The 16343-nt window shown below is 51.1% G+C and overlaps 1 protein-coding gene across 1 annotated transcript; it reads left to right on the forward strand.

Moving 5' to 3' along the window:
* Window positions 1-775: 775 nt before the first annotated feature.
* Window positions 776-16343, forward strand: ALAS1 (5'-aminolevulinate synthase 1). The gene is made up of 11 exons (XM_055135280.1): window positions 776-930; window positions 1735-1953; window positions 5075-5305; window positions 7062-7211; window positions 8115-8337; window positions 9167-9351; window positions 10270-10449; window positions 11177-11341; window positions 13688-13956; window positions 14249-14411; window positions 16050-16343. Exons 2-11 carry the CDS (start codon window positions 1755-1757, stop codon window positions 16208-16210), a joined length of 1926 nt encoding a protein of 641 aa, XP_054991255.1. The 5' UTR covers window positions 776-930; window positions 1735-1754; the 3' UTR covers window positions 16211-16343.

Consider the following 16343-nt stretch of genomic DNA (forward strand, 5'->3'; position numbering starts at 1 on the left):
GCACAAATCTTAACTAGCACGTGTCCGGTGGGAATCTCATGCTGGCCCTGTTAAGTTTTGCCCTCCACCACCTCCCGGTCCTCCCACCCGGGAGCCCTGGTCAGCCGTGTTCCTTCCTCGCCTGGATCAGATTAAGTACCTTCAACTCAAAGGAGAAAGTGACACAAGTTTCCCCTTCTGCTCCTTCACTCTCAAGCCCCTTTTCCATCATCCTCACTAACTCCATCTTTTTTCAATTTTGGGGGGTTTATTCTCGCTCTGAGCTCAGGCATCGAAGGAGTCCTTTAGCTCTGTCCTTGCGCAATCCTGCCGCACCTTCCTCAGAAAGCCCTCAAGTCGGTGGAGGGTGGGGTGGCAATCCGCTTAAGACCTAGTCCAGAATGCTTAGTTTTCCATTTGTGCAAGGAAACTTCCCCCTCTCCACCCCCCTCCCACCCCCACAATTCCCGCCTGGGGCTTGAACCCAGGGCCTCAGACTTGCGAGGCTGCTGATGCTCTAGTCCGGAACCACAGCCCCGGCCCGAGAAACCTGTTCTGAAAGCCCTAGTGGCATTCCCCCGGCCTCCTCCCGCCCCGCAGCCCCACCAAGGGCCGGCGCTGCTCTGAAACCCTGGGCAGTCCGCAGGGAGTGGGGGGCGCGGCTGAAGTCGCCGGCGCACGGCCCTGCCCCGGAGGAAAGCGACGCGGGGAAGCGGTGACGTCACCGGCGCCCCGCCCCACCCCGCCCCGCCCGCCGCGCACGCGCAAGCCCGCCCGCCCCGCCCCGCGCGCACGCGCCCTGCGCGCTCCCGCCCTATATTAGGGCCGCGCCGCTCGCGCCCCGAGGCTCGTCGCCGACAAGGGCAACGGTCAGTTCTTTCCTCTCGGCCCGGCTTCCCCGCCGCCGCCGCCGCCGCCGCCGCCGCTTCCTCCACAGCGTTGCCCGCGCAGGTGAGGGCCCGCGCTCTGGCTGCGGCGCGGGCCGAGGGTGGGGGGCGCCCCGGGAGCCCGGCCTGCCAGCCCCCATCCCCCACCGCCGTGGGGCAAGGTTCTTCTCGCAACCTTTAACCTGGCGGGCCGCTCTGCGCCCTCCGGGCCGTCCCCAGCTACCTGGCGGCGGCCTGAGAGCCCCTTCTTGCTCCCCTCTCCCCAAACCCGCGATCCCCCAGGCCGCGACCACCCCCTTCCGCTCGACAGCCCCCCTCCCCCGGTTCCTACCCCTTGCTAGCCCTCCTCCCCCCGCGAGCCTGTTCCCTTGCCCAGCTGACCGAGAAGTAGGGGCACGACCTGGGGGAAATCCTGCATCAGGGACCTGGGGGCCCCCTCTGGGACCCTGCCTCTAGCTTGGGGTGGGGGCTGCCTGGATGGGTGACAGCAACTTCTTCCCTGGCCTGGCTTCCCCATCCGGGTGTGTGCCAGGGTGTCTTATCTGCCTGCGGATTGCCCCGGTGGAGGGAGCAATCGTACCTCCCGAACCTGTTCCCGACTTGTCCCTTGACTATTCATAGTCCTGTCCGTGTCCCAGCCTCCCAGGTAAAGTGACTTCGCAGGTGCATTTGAATAGAGCTGGGGGTGACCTGGTGGCCAAGCCTCTCTCCCCTCCCTTCCTGCCCTCCGTGGCACTGTCCTCAGAAATTCTGCCTGGACCTTGTTGGTAGTCCAGGGGGCCCGGCTGGTGACACTGGAGCACAATGACCTTTTAGTGGTATTTCGCCTGATTATTATCAAGTGTTGATGTCACTCATCTTTCTACAGGATCAGTGTACCTCCGGGATATGGAGACCGTCGTCCGCCGCTGCCCGTTCTTATCCCGGGTACCCCAGGCCTTTCTGCAGAAGGCGGGCAAATCTCTCTTGTTCTATGCCCAAAACTGCCCCAAAATGATGGAGGTTGGGGCCAAGCCAGCCCCTCGGGCTCTGACCACTTCAGCTGTTCACTGCCAACAGGTCAAAGAAACCCCACCGGCCAACGAGAGTAAGTGTCACTGGCCATTGCCACAGGCCTTCCAGCCCACAGTGGGGCATGAGCCTCTTCAGATGCATTTTCTCAAGTAAATCTGTGATTGTCCTAACCCCACTAACCCAAATTAGGCATTTTAGTTTTACGCTCCTAAAGTGCGGACAGGGGCTGGAGCCATAGTACAGCAGTAGGACGCCTGCTTTTGCACACAGCTAACCCAGGTTCTATCCCTGGCAGCCCGTATGGTCCCCTGGGCCTGTCAGGAGTGATCCCTGAGCACAGAGCCAGGAGTCCTGAGCATCCAGATAGGACTCAAAAACAAAACACCAAAAGTGTGGACAGTGTTCCACGTGATGTGTTTTTTTACACTCCATTGTGCCTCATTCATGTAAGCATAAAGCTGGAGTGTTCTATTCCTGTCTATCTTTCAGTAAGTAGTTAGCCCTTTTAAAATTATTAATCATCTATTTTTAGAGCAGTTTTGTATTCACAGCAAAATTGAGTGGAAGATTTTAGCCTTGAAAGTTGTGAATTTTTTTTTCATTGCGGTAAAATGCACATTACACAAAACTTAACATCTCAGCCATCTGTGCAGTTCAGTGGTGTTAAGTACATTCATATTGTTTCTGTCTCACCGTGCAGTTTCTGGAACTCTCCTCATCCCAAGCTGAAACTCTGCCCATTAAACTCTTCCCCCTTCCTCCCCACCCATGCATTCTTCTTTCTGTCTTTGTGACTTGAATACTCCAGAAATCTAACATAAATGGATTCATCTGATATTTGTTAAAGGAGTACTTTCTCTCAACACATATATCTTTATTTTATATATGAATTCCTATTTTGTTTTTAGTGAAGAGATCAAAGTTGGGCCAGAGAGAATGCTAAGGGACTGGAACCCAGTACAGGCTTGGTGTACAGGAGCCCAGGTTTGATTCCCAGCGCCCCACCGTCCCCGGAGCAGTCAGGAATGACCTGAGAGCACTGCACTGGGAGTTGCCCCTGAGCACCCCTGGGTGTGTTACAGAAACAGGAACAAAAGGTTAGAATTAAGTTTTGCTCTGGCTGTGCCAGGAGAGGATGAGGCTTTTCATATTTCACTTAATCCAAAAGAGTATCTGGCCTTCTAGGGCTGTTCAGGTGTGTCCTCTGGAAGTGGATTTGCAAGGACGGAATGTTTCACTCTCTAAGAAGGAAGGATTTAATCTTCATAGGATTTTTCTCTTTGCCATTGTTCAGGAGCAAGTCAGGTTTTTTTGTTTGTTTGCTTTAACTGAGCAATTCTTTGTCTTTCACAATTCTACCACTTAGCATTGCAGGAATAGATGGGTGGAATGTGGTTCTTTTGACAGACTAGCATGCAACCATTACAAATATCAATAACAAGGCTGGAGTGATAGCACAGCGGTAGAGTATTCGCCTTTCACTCAGCCAACCCGTGTTCATTCCTCTGCCCCTCTCGGAAAGCCCGGCAAGCTACCGAGAGTATGGAGCCTGAACAGCAGAGCCTGGCAAGCTACCCGTGGCATATTGGATATGCCAAAAACAGTAACAAATAAATCTCACAATGAGAGACGTTACTGGTGCCCGCTCGAACAAATCGATGAGCAACGGGATAGTGATAGTGATAGTGATAGTGATGATAGTTTAAACGGATCTGCATAATGAAAAGGACAGAATAAGTGAAACTTAAAAAAAATAAATAATCCGGGACTGGAGTGATAACACAGCAGGTAGGGCATTTGCCTTGCATGCAGCTGACCCGGGTTCGATTCCCAGCATCCCACATGGTCCCCTGAGCACCGCCAGAGATAATTCCTGAGTGCAGAGCCAGGAGTGACCCCTGTGCATTGCCAGGTGTGACCTAAAACAAACAAAAATCTGTATGGGGGTACCAGATTTGACTCGGTAAAGCTCCTGCCTTCCAGACACAGGGACTTCAGACACAGATGCAGCCCCGCACCACCCCCACCTGCTCCCTTGCCCAGTGTGACCCTGGCAGCCCTGCTGCTGGGGTCGCCCTGCACTGAGCCTACCCGGTGCTCTCCAGCACAGCTAAGGGGAGGAGAAAGGAGCCTGTACACGGGGTGAAGTGTAGTGGATGCCGCAGCGGTTACGTTTTTGAGTAATAGCACTGTTTCTGTTCCTCCAGACTTCTACAACGAATTTGTGTTTTATAATGAATGAAATGAGCTTCAGATTATTTCTGGCTTTCCTTTATAGAAGATTTTGATGAAACATCTTACCCAGGTTGTGGGAAAGGCTAGCCTATGACTCACAGGAATATTCCAGAATGATGAAGAAAGACTTTCCTAGAAGGAAGGTGAATGGATTTGCTCAAGGGGCGAGGGGAGTCATTATAGCTAGAGCATTATGAACTGGTACCAGTTCATAATTAAGCTTGCGAACCTCTGGTGCGTTTAGATGAGAAAAATGAGACAAGTGATTGTAATATTCTTAGATCTTTTTTCTTCGAATACTAATAATTCTAACTCTCTTAGACAACAGGTTTTTTTTTGGGGGGGGGCATGATGAGGATCTTGGGGGCTACTTATGGTGACTCCTGGCCAGCTGGGCTGGTGGGCCAGAGTCAGGGTCAGGGTGCGGTGCTGCTCATGCCCTGTGGTGCCAGGGGTTCCTCAGTCCCCTGCAGGTGCTCAGGGGCTGTGTGGTGCCAGGTCTAACAGTTGGCCACAAGAAGGGGACGCACTTTGGCCTCTGTACTTCTCAGGCCCCCACTGTTTGTGTTTGTTGTATCTGGGGGCTACACCTAGCAGTGCTCTGTGTTTAGGATTCGTCCTGGCAGAATTGGGAGAATCTTACATAGCCCCGGTGATCTAACCCGGTCTGTCACACGCAGGGCAACTACTGCCTTCCCATAGGACTCTTTCCAGCCCCTCGGAGAAGGCCAATGACTTTGAGGGGTTGCTCAACTTTGCCATTTAACTCTTAGCCTAAAGGTAACTCTTTCAGTGAGACAGATGGGAAAATGGTTACATTAACAAAAGAAAAATTAAGTGTGGACGGTGGGAGAGTTAAGTATAAAGTGTGTTTCCAAGACAATTAGAGAAGGAACAAAGTGGGTTTTTGGTGTGCTTGGAAACCAGAGCTGATGTGTGTCTTTTCATCTCTCCCTTAGAAGACAAAACTGCCAAACCCGAGGTGGCTCAGAAGGCCCCTGAAGGATCCCCGCTGACTTCAGAGGGCTCTGAGCTTCCATCTGGACACCCACCTCTTGCTACGAGCCAGGGCACTGCGAGCAAATGTCCTTTCCTGGCCGCCCAGATGAACCAGAAGGGCAGCAGCGTCTTCCGCAAAGCCAGTCTCGAGCTTCAAGAGGACGTGCAGGAGATGCACACTGTGAGGAAAGGTAAATGCCGGAGACGTGAACTGTTAGGAAGAGTGAAGTGTGCTTTGGATCCCCAGGTTTGTGTATGTGGTAATGTTAGGGTGCAATTTGGTACCTTCCTCTTTTAGGGCCAAGGAGGAGGGTCGTGAATATAAAGGACTGTAGTGCAAAGTGTGGTACCTTGTGTGTGTTCAGGACATGAACAGTTTTTATAGTAATTGCTGCTTCATTTCTTTTTGTTTATTTATTGTTGTTTTGTTTCTGAGCCACACCCAGCGGTACTCAGGTCTTACTCCTGGCTCTGAGCTCAGGGATCACCCCTGGTGGGGCTCGAGAGAGACCATATGGGATATTGGGTTTTGAACCCAGGTCAGCTGCATGCAAAGCTAGCTCTTTACCTGTTGTTCTCTCTCTGGACCCTGTAATTGCTTAATTTTTTATTGTATCCTGCAGTCATAAGCTGTTGTCTACTGCCCTTTGTTTCAGACCAACCACTGTCACTGTCACTATCATCCGTCGCTCATCGATTTGTTTGAGTGGGCACCAGTAACGTCTCTCATTGAGAGACTTATTGTTACTGTTTTTGGCATATCCAGTACGCACGGGTAGCTTGCCAGGCTCTGGCGTGCAGGCTCCATACTCTCGGTATCTTGCTGGGCTCCCCGAGAGGGGCAGAGGAATCGAACTCGGGTCGGCCGTGTGAAAGGCAAACGCCCAACTGCTGTGCTATCTCTCCAGCCCTCAGACCAACCACAGGTGGAATAAAGGATAAAAGGGATGATACTGTGATAAGTGATGGTGTTGGGCCTCCCAGGCTGTGTGTCTCACTGATGGTCATTAAGTGGCAACAAGAGATTTCATTTGTGGCTATTATCCTTGGAGTATTTGCAAGATCCTATTAGCAAAGAGGGACAGAAAAACCCACTCTCAAGAGTGGCTTGTGTGGCTTATATGGCTATAATTGTTGTTCTGTGAAGAGAATTGAGATGAGGGGGGCCGGAGCGATAGCATGGCAGGTAGGGCATTTGCCTTGCACGTGGTTGACCTGGGTTCGATCCCCAGCATTGCATATGGTCCACTGAGTACCGCCAGGAGTAATCCCTGTGCATCGACAGCTGTGACCCAAAAAGAAAAAAAAAATTTTTGAGATGAGGGAGAGAGTTGGACCAGGAGGGCATACGTGTGGTTGGTGCAGGGATCAGACGGGTTTTACCCACTGTACTCTCTCCCACCCTTTAACTAGAGAACTTTGGACTGTAATGTTCTTTAAAACTGACTAATAACTGATATTAAAACAGCAGTAGGTGATGGCTGTTACAGTTACTAAAATGAGACCAGAAGGGCCAAAGCAATATTATAGCCGGCAGGGCACTTTCCTTGTATGCAGCCAACCAGGTGTGATCCCCGTCATCCCATACAGTCCCCTGAGCACCGAGCCAGGAGTAAGCCCTGAGCACTGCCTGGCATGGCCCCAAAACCAAAATAAAATTAAAACGGGGGCCAGAAAGATGGCTTAACTCATGCTTCACATGCAGGAGGGCCTGGATTCCATTCCCAGCGCTGCATGACACAGAACCTAGAGTAGCCCCTGAATCTGACTGGGTGTGGCACCAGAATCAAAATAACTGCCATAACTGAAAGGGAAGAAGAAAAGCTTTATGCACTTATAAATAACAGGTTATAGTCAGTCTTCTCAGGTGAATTTCTACAACATTCCAGGAAGGTGTGGTGAACTCAGTCAGGGTTTTTCACTGTTCTTGTGTTGCTTTTGTTGCAGAGGTTGCTCAGACCTCAGAGAATCCCGGTGCAGTTAGTGTGAAGGCCGATGGTGGGGAGCAGAGCGGGTTGCTGAAGAACTTTCAGGATATCATGCGGAAACAAAAGCCAGAAAGAGTGTCCCATCTTCTTCAGGATAACTTGCCAAAATGTAAGTTTCATTATTCTTGTGTGAGGTAAGAGGGGGTTTTTGGTCTGTTTTATTTGGCTGTGAGGGCAGGAGGGTTGGGGCCACTCTCCATGGTGCTTAGGGACTACTCCCAGGTCTGTGCTCAAAGGTTGCTCCTTGTATTGCTTGGATAAGACCAGGATTTTATCCTGTGCTGTGCTTGGGATAAGACCAGGATCAGCTTCATGCAAGGCAAATACCTTAACCCCTGTGCTCTCTTCTGGCCCCAGGAGGGCGTTTCTAACCTAAATATATAGCAGATTAAGCATAAAATTGAAGCCTGGGGTCATAGCTCAAAGGGCAGGAGTTCATGGTCCCGCAGATATGGCTCAGAAACAAACCCCAAAACAACTCAAAAAATTGAGTTAAAAGCCAGATCTGTTGCTCTAGCTGTAGTGATGACAAACCCTGTGGTGACCTACCTGCTCTTCCTTACCCTGTCACCAGGAGTCTCATTGTCTCTTGCATGAGACAGCCCCTGGGGAGCTGTCACCGTTGGACAACTCTTGGCCCTGAGCCAGCCAGGGAAGCACTTGAAGCCACTTGAGCCTTCTTGTGGGCCTTTGCTTTCTGCCTGTTTGAGGCAGACACAATGTGGGTCTGGGACCGAAGAGAGAGTTCAGAGTGTAGGGCACTTGCCTTGCACACAGTTGACTTGGGTTCGATCCCCAGCTGCGTATATGGTCCCTGAGCCCTGTCAGGAGTGGTCTCCGAGAGCAGAACTGGATGTGACCCCAAAACTAAATGAATAAATAACGCCCAGGCGAGTGTTTCATTTGCCCAGACTCTTCCCTGCTAGCCCTAAGTGGATTGGAACCCAGATTTTCCCCAAGTCCAGGGGTGCTTCTTAACCACCAGGTTCTACTGTCTTGGTTTGGTTTCTAGCTGTTTCTACTTTTCAATATGATCGTTTCTTCGAGAAGAAAATTGATGAGAAAAAAACCGACCATACCTATCGAGTTTTTAAAACTGTGAACCGGAGGGCGCACATCTTCCCCATGGCAGATGACTACTCTGACTCGCTCATTACCAAAAAGCAGGTGTCTGTTTGGTGCAGCAACGACTACCTGGGAATGAGTCGCCACCCGCGGGTGTGTGGGGCAGTCATGTAAGTAGCCCCCAGCCAGCACTAGCCACCGACATTACTTGGAAAGACACTGACGATTCACATGGTTTAGATCTCTCGGGGAGGGAATATTCAGCAGCTGAAAGTATACCAGAGCCAAATGTTAGCCTTTAAGCATATCTTCAGAGGCACTGGAAAGAATATGTGCTTCCCTTGCGTGCAGCCAATCCCAGTCTGTCCTCAGCACCACATTTGATCCCCCAGGAGTAGCCTCTGAGCACCAGCAGTGTGACCCCCAAACCGTGAAAAGGTTTAGCAGATCCCATGTCCATCAGGAGGCTTGCCTTGGCCAGGGAGGATTGAGATTGTTGCTGCTAAACTCAGCGACGTCCAAGGATTAGTAACAGATACTGCCTGACACCATGTGACTGGTCTCGGAGGGCTTAGGTAACCACCGTCCGGGGTATCCTCTAGAGACAGTTGTCAGTTCATTGGAGAGAGATGTTCATCCCAGAAGAAACACCCTAGCAGACTGACAGCTTACTCCCAACACTCAGACTGCGAAAGGAGCTCTTGCTCCCGATGCACCCTAGTGGCAGTGGTACCCAGTGTGGACACTGTCTCCCTCCCAGTCCAAAAGCGGTCTGAGCCCATGTTTCACGTGGAAGAATCACTCAGGTGGTTTTGACGGCTGGCACGCACGATTTGCCGAAGAAGTTCTGGGTTCAGTCCTTGCACTATATGTATACCTCCAGCATTCTGGGAGTGACCCCCACCCCCAAAATAACATCTTACAGCCTCTTAGATCCTGGAAACAATTTTCATAGTGTTCAAAACTAAAAAATCAGTTTTCTGCCTGCCTTTTCTCTAGGGAGACTCTGAAGCAACATGGTGCTGGAGCGGGTGGTACCAGAAACATTTCTGGAACTAGCAAATTTCATGTGGACTTGGAACAGGAGTTGGCTGACCTCCATGGGAAGGACGCGGCACTCTTGTTTTCCTCCTGCTTTGTGGCCAATGACTCCACCCTCTACACTCTGGCTAAAATGATGCCAAGTAAGGAAACCTGTTACAGGAATCTTTATTTTTTCAGCATCTGAGCAACATCAAAATACTGGCTTACTTCAAGGATATAGCGCAGATGGTAGAGGATAGACATGGAATGTGCATGCCCTGAGTTAGATCCCCAGTGCTGCCAGGAATGACCTGTTAAAAAGAAGTTTAGGGGGCCAGAGTGATAGTACAGCGGCGTTTGCTGGTTTCTCCAACCCGTGCTCAGAGCTCTACAGCAATTCAGAGCTTCTGTCTTTCTAACAGCTGGTTATTTCATGTTTTTGATTACACATCTTGCATAAACCCAGACAAAGGCCTTTCCTCTCTGCAATAGGGTCTACCCCTGGTGCAGACAGGAAAACCAGCTATGGGAGGATTGGTCTAAATGACAGGAGCGGGTATTTATGGTCAGTGCTTACATCTGATGATGTGTAATCAGACTGGTATTTGAATAAAATAATATGCAAAAAAAGTCATTAGGAACTCTAGCACTAGGAGCATTTGTTCTTGAATTGAGCACTAAGCATTAATTGCACATTATAAGTTCTAGTAGAACATGATACCAACGAAGAACCAGATTCAAAGGACTGTCCTTCAGTTAATTGCTGCAGTTGTGCTTTGCGTTTTAGGTCTTTTCCATCATTTGTAGTTATCTTTTGATTGCTTTTGGAGTAAAACTTGTTAGTATTGGAATGAGGCAGCCAGATTTGACAGCAGATGAATTGCCTGTATCTGGGTTATTCTACACCTGTGGGCCTTCTCAGAAAATCTTGTCATTTTCTGTGGCAGGAAGGAACTGGCACACTGTCTTTTCTCAGCTGGGTACGAGTGATGCTTTCAGGGAAAAACCCTGAAAGTCTGACTCTAGGAAATGGTTTGTCTTTAGTAGAGCTTGGAATAAACAGTGTTTTTATCCACTAGGCTGTGAGATATACTCTGATTCTGGAAACCACGCCTCCATGATCCAAGGGATTCGGAATAGCGGAGTGCCCAAGTACATCTTCCGCCACAATGACGTCAGCCACCTCCGAGAGCTGCTGCAACGATCTGACCCCTCGGTCCCCAAGATCGTTGCATTCGAGACTGTCCACTCCATGGATGGTAAGTCTGAGTAGGGCCAAGCTGTTTCTGTGTGGTTTGGGGGCCCCTCCCAGTGGTGCTGAGGGGCTGCTCCCAGCTTAATACTCTAGGTTGCTCCTGGTGGTGATCAGGGGACATTGGGGTGCCAGGGCTCAAACCCAGGTGTCCTATAGGCAAAGCACAGCACAACCTATGGAGCTCTCTCTGGCCCCAAGCTAGAACCTGAAATGAAAAGTAGGTTTCATTTGAGAGTGCTGTTTAGAGGCGGGAGAGATAGAACAGTGGGTAAGGCACTTGACTTGCATATGGCCAGTCCGTGTTTAATTACTAGCACCCAGTATGTTCTCCTGAGCCCTCCAGGAAGGATTCCTGGATGCAGAGCGAGGAGTAAAGCCTGAACAAAACCCAAAACAAAACAAAAACAATATTGTAAACCACAGTGCCTAAGATTAAGAAGAAAAATAAAAATGAGGCCTTAGAAGACCAGAGAGAGAGTACAGGGTAAGGCCTTTGCCTTGCATACGGCCGACCTGGGTTCCATTCTTGCCTCCCTGTATGTTCCCCCAAGCACCTCCAAGAGTGATTCCTGAGTGCCAAGCCAGGAGTAAGCTCTCAGTATTGCCAGGTGGGGCCTCCAAACAGAAACAAACAGAAACAGACCTTTGAATGTAAATGACATTGCTCTGACTGACACTTAAAACAGCAGTCTCTGGGAGTGGCCTCTCACTCATCTGTGTTCTCTCCTCAGGGGCGGTGTGCCCGCTGGAAGAGCTGTGTGATGTAGCGCATGAGTTTGGAGCCATCACCTTTGTGGATGAGGTCCATGCAGTGGGGCTGTACGGAGCCCGAGGTGGAGGGATTGGTGACCGGGATGGAATCATGCCCAAAATGGACATCATTTCAGGGACACTTGGTGTGTATGCGCTCCGTCTGTCGTCTATCCGGGTTAATTATCCTTGCAAGGCCAGGGTCTAACTGGTCTAACTGGAGCCAGTGAGAACAGCATAGAAATCCTGAGCCTTTTTTCATCCGAATTTAATTTTCCCAAGTGATGAGAGCGTGATAGCAACGCTCGTGGAGGCATGCTTCTCAGAATCAAGTGTGTTTCAGAGCTGAAGACAGCAAAAATGCCATTTGTGGGGTTAGAGCAGTAGTACAGTGGGGAGGGTGTTGGCTTTGCGCACAGCTGACCCACATTCGATCTTCCTGGGATACTGTGTGCATCCCATTGGTTCCTGAACAGCGCCAGGAGTAATTCCCCAGTGCAAAGTTGAGAGTAAGTCCTGAGCATCATCAGGTATGAGGTGTGCCCCAAAAAAAGCATTGTCATGTGAGTGTTTTTTGTTTGCTTTGACTTTTTAAAAACTTTTTAAAAAACTTTTTCTTAGGGGTCCATACCTGGCAGTACTCAGGGATTACTTCTGGCTCTGCACTCAGGGATGAGTCCTGGCGGTGCCAAGAGGGGTGGTGGGGCCAGGCTCATATGTGATGCTGGGGATCAAATCCGGGTCAGAGGGGCTGGAGCGATAGCACAGCGGATAGGGTGTTTGCCTTGATGTGACTGACCTGGGTTTGATTCCCAGTATCCTAATGGTCCCCTGAGCACCGCCAGGAGTAATTCCTGAGTGCAGAACCAGGAGTAACCCCTGTACATCGCCGGGTGTGACCCAAAAAGCAAAAATAAATAAATAAACAAATCCAGGTCAGCTTTCAAAGCCGGCGTCCTCCTCACTATACTATGGATCTGGCCCTAACTTTTGGTCTTTAGCTTTTTGTGGTGTCAGGAATCGAACCCAGGACTTCACACATGTGAAGCATCTACCACTGAGCTACATCTTTAGCATATAACTTTGATTATATGCCATAACAACAGCCTTTTGTCTCTGTGACTTGGTGGATCCCTTGTGTTGATGGTGAGAATTGTTCTCTTCGTCTTTCCCTAGAACGGCCATTAGGCCTGAGGGTTTGGACGTCAGGGAGCACCAGGCTCTGAAGCTAACTTCAAGGGGCCCTCCCAGGCCACCCTTGCTCCTTGGTGGCGCCCTGTGTCCCTTGCTGAGAGGCAGCATTTCTTGGGCCCCCTTTTCAGAGCTCTGTCACCCACTGGATTCAGTGAGACTCACCAGCTCTGTGACCTTGGGCTGGTTGTGAACCTGTTCGGGCCGGCCTGCCTGCCTGCCTGCCTGCCTTCCTGCCTCCCTCCCTCTCTCCCTCCCTCCCCCCCCCCCCCCCACGTGCAAGGCAAGTGTCTTAGCGGGTGTGCCAGCTCTCTCGCCCCTGGTCATGAATCGATGTCATGGAGATAGTAGGACCCAGCTCAGTTTTGGGTGGCACACAGATGGGGTTGGGATGCAAATAATTAGACCCCTTCTTTGCCTATGAAGATTCTAAAGGCTGAAAATTATGTAAACTGTACAAAATTGAGGATTTCCAAACGAAGATCGTAATGAGCTGCATGGAGCAGTAATTCTAAGATGCCAGCAGCATAGATGCTGCGCTTGACTAGGCTGGGCAGGCTGAAAAGAAAGAAGTGAGCCTGCGAGGGCTGGTGTGAGAACACAGACGGCAGCTCCTTTGCCGGGGAGAAGCACTTGGCCTCCCGTCTCCAAACCCCAGCGGTTCTTTTCGTTAAAGGGCTCTCAGTGGGCTCTGAAGGCCTGGGTGTTGTGAGATGGGAGGGACGAGGAGGAACTTTCCCACTGCCGGGGCCTCTCCCCACCCAGCCCTCCTGGGCTTCCACAGGAATGTTACCTGGAGAACAGAATGTTAAGATCCGTGAGGACTCTTGGGGAGCCCTTAATCCTGAAACTCGAGAGAGCGATTATCTAAAGGGACTTAGGACTGAAATTTGAATCGCACCCTAAACCCACCCCAGTGGTTCTGCATGTTCATATTTACCTAGAAAATATGAATTGTCTCTGAGTATAGTGTTTATTTACATAGGAAATAATACTAGTCCCGCCCAAACGACTTATGTCACAGTGGGGTCACGGTCCGGCCTTGGGGGTAGAGCTCGCAGTGAGAGGAGGGTTCAAGCCCCTGGTTGGGTCCCTGCCCCCAGGAGCATGGCCGGTATGGACCACAGGGGCACCTTGCTTGGGCAAGACTTCTGGACGACTGTGTCCCCTGCAGAAACGTGTGGCCGTCCCTCGACTGCAGAGTCCCGGGAACCTTCAGAGCACGGCTGTGCCGAGAGGCCCCAGCGCCCCGCTGTGTGCAGAGGGTCGGGGCTGTGATGAATGAGGTGCTCTTCCCCCAGGCAAGGCCTTTGGATGTGTCGGAGGGTACATCGCCAGCACTAGTGCCCTGGTGGACACCGTCCGGTCCTACGCAGCGGGCTTCATCTTCACCACGTCCCTGCCGCCCATGCTGCTGGCCGGAGCCCTGGAGTCCGTGCGCATCCTGAAGAGCGCCGAGGGCCAGGCCCTTCGCCGCCAGCATCAGCGCAACGTCAAGCTCCTGAGGCAGATGCTGATGGACGCTGGCCTCCCGGTCATCCACTGCCCCAGCCACATCATCCCTGTGCGGGTAATGGCCTCTGGCTGCAGCCGCTGACCCTCCCTCCTGCTTGCTGCCCCCGCACCCCCAGACTGAAGCCTCTGAACCAGCAGGGGCCCTGGAATAGTCTCCTCCAGGGCACTGCCCCTCACGGGGTGAGGCAGAGCTCGCTGGGGAACACTCGCGGAGCCTAAACTTGGCTTTCAGCTCAGTCAGCTCTGAAACAGACTCTGCTCTTCCCGCCGCAAGCGCTAGGCCTGTTTGTGTCCCATTCGAGTGCATAGGGGCCCCGTGCTGACCTTCCTGTTTGTCACCAACTTAGGTTGCAGATGCTGCTAAGAACACAGAAGTCTGTGACGAGCTGATGAGCAAGCATAACATCTACGTGCAGGCTATCAACTACCCCACGGTGCCCCGGGGGGAGGAGCTCCTTCGGATCGCTCCCACCCCTCACCACACTCCACAGATGATGAACTACTTCCTGGGTGAGTATGGGGTGCTCTGGTGCCTTACCAGAGAGTTGCACAAAGCAGTGTCTTTCCTTGCAGCACTTGTAAAGCATTCAGATTTGATCCCCACAGCCTCATCCCCCCCCCCCCCGCCAAGAAATTAGGCGTACCCTCAGATGTTATGGAACTCTAAAAGTCTGTTTGGTTCACTTCAGGAGGGTATGGGATCATGACCTGCTAAGCCCCCTCTACCCCCATCATAGTGACAAGGCCACACAGAGAGATGGGGGTTCGAGGCTCCTGGCACTCTGAGCGGGGCTTTGTGTTTCTCTCTGTTCCTGGAGCCAAGCGCGAGACGAATCCCTGCTGATAAGAGCATTACTCAGCACTTTATACCATTTACATCTACAGTCCAGTCCACCACCTCTGCCCCGTGTCCCTCCTCAAGGCAGACACCGAGGGATGTTGGCTCCAGCCCCTCTGTTCAAAGGTCCAGTGCCTACCTGGGCACCCCTTCCCCACCTGGACGTGGGTCTGCTTCCAGGGAGGCTCGGTTTCAAGAGTGCAGCAACTTTGGAACAGCGTCTTCCTTGTAGGCTTGTAAAGTAAAACCAGAGTCGGGTTTTGTTTCTGCATTTCATAACAAGCTATTGAGACACCATTTACATAGGATAACTTTTACCCTTTAGAAGTATGCAGTGGTTTTTAGGTACATTATAATGTTGGCTCACTCCTCTCTGATTCCATCCAGAGCAGCTTCGTCACCCCAGAGAGAACCCCATGTCTGGTAGCAGTCCTCAGCCTTCTCTTGTCACCAGCTTCTGTCAAAAGCGTTCACTTTCAGGGCCTGGACTTGTGTGAACTTTACATTTCATATAAATGGGCCCGTGCAACAATCAGTGCCCCTCAAACCTGGCTGCTTTTTGAGCTTTTTTTTTTTTTTTTCTTGTTGGGTCGCACCCAGCGATGTTCAGGGATTGCTCCTGGCTCTGCACTCAGGAATCACTCCTGGTGGTGCTTGGGAGACCATCTGGGATGCCAGTGCGGGGTAGGGGGTCTGGGGTGGGAGTGGGAGGTGGGTTTCAAACCCAGGGTCAGCCACTTGCAAGGCAGATGCCTTCCCTGCTGTGCTTTCGCTCTGGCCCTTGTGCATGTCTTTAAGGCTCACCATGGTGAAGCAGGTCCCAGCATTTGTTTCCTGTGGGATTTCGGGTTTGGGGTATGCTATTTTTTGTATTTACTTGGGTTTGGGTTTTTTTATTGTTTTGTTTTCGGGTTTTTTTGTTGTTTTTGCTTTTGTTTGTGGCTCTTTTTGTTTTGTTTTGGGGCACTCTTCAGTTTATTTCTTGCTTTGGGCTCAGGGATCACTCCTGCTGGTGCTGAGGTACCATATTCAGTTCTCAGAATTGAACTGTGTGCAAGGCAGGCACCTTCCCCCCTGTGCTGCGTTCTCTCTCGCCCTTTATTGTCACTTCCAGATAATTTTCTCATGTCAGATATACCACATATTTGTTTATTCATCGGTCGGTGAACACTTAGGTTTCCACGTTTTTGCTGTTACGAAAATACATTGCTATAAGTGTTTGTGTTTGGGATATTCTTGCGGATGTGGTTTTTCATTTCTCTTTGGTATATTACCCCCGCCCCGCTAAGTCAAACACTTTCTCCTCACAGACAATCTCCTGGCCACCTGGCAGCGAGTGGGGCTGGAGCTCAAGCCGCATTCCTCCGCCGAGTGCAACTTCTGCCGGAGACCCCTGCATTTCGAGGTGATGAGCGAGAGAGAGAAGTCCTTCTTCTCGGGCATGAGCAAGCTGGTGTCTGCCCAGGCCTGAGCGTGCCGAGACATTCCAGCGGCCCCGCCACAGCCACAGAGTCTCCAGATTGTCTTTATATGTGAATTAAATTATATTAAATTTAGTCTATAAGTAAAAATATAATCCTGAAAATAAATTCTTGTTTACGTGA

This window comes from Sorex araneus, chromosome 4, assembly GCF_027595985.1.
Source record: "Sorex araneus isolate mSorAra2 chromosome 4, mSorAra2.pri, whole genome shotgun sequence".
In the NCBI taxonomy this organism is placed as follows: domain Eukaryota; kingdom Metazoa; phylum Chordata; class Mammalia; order Eulipotyphla; family Soricidae; genus Sorex; species Sorex araneus.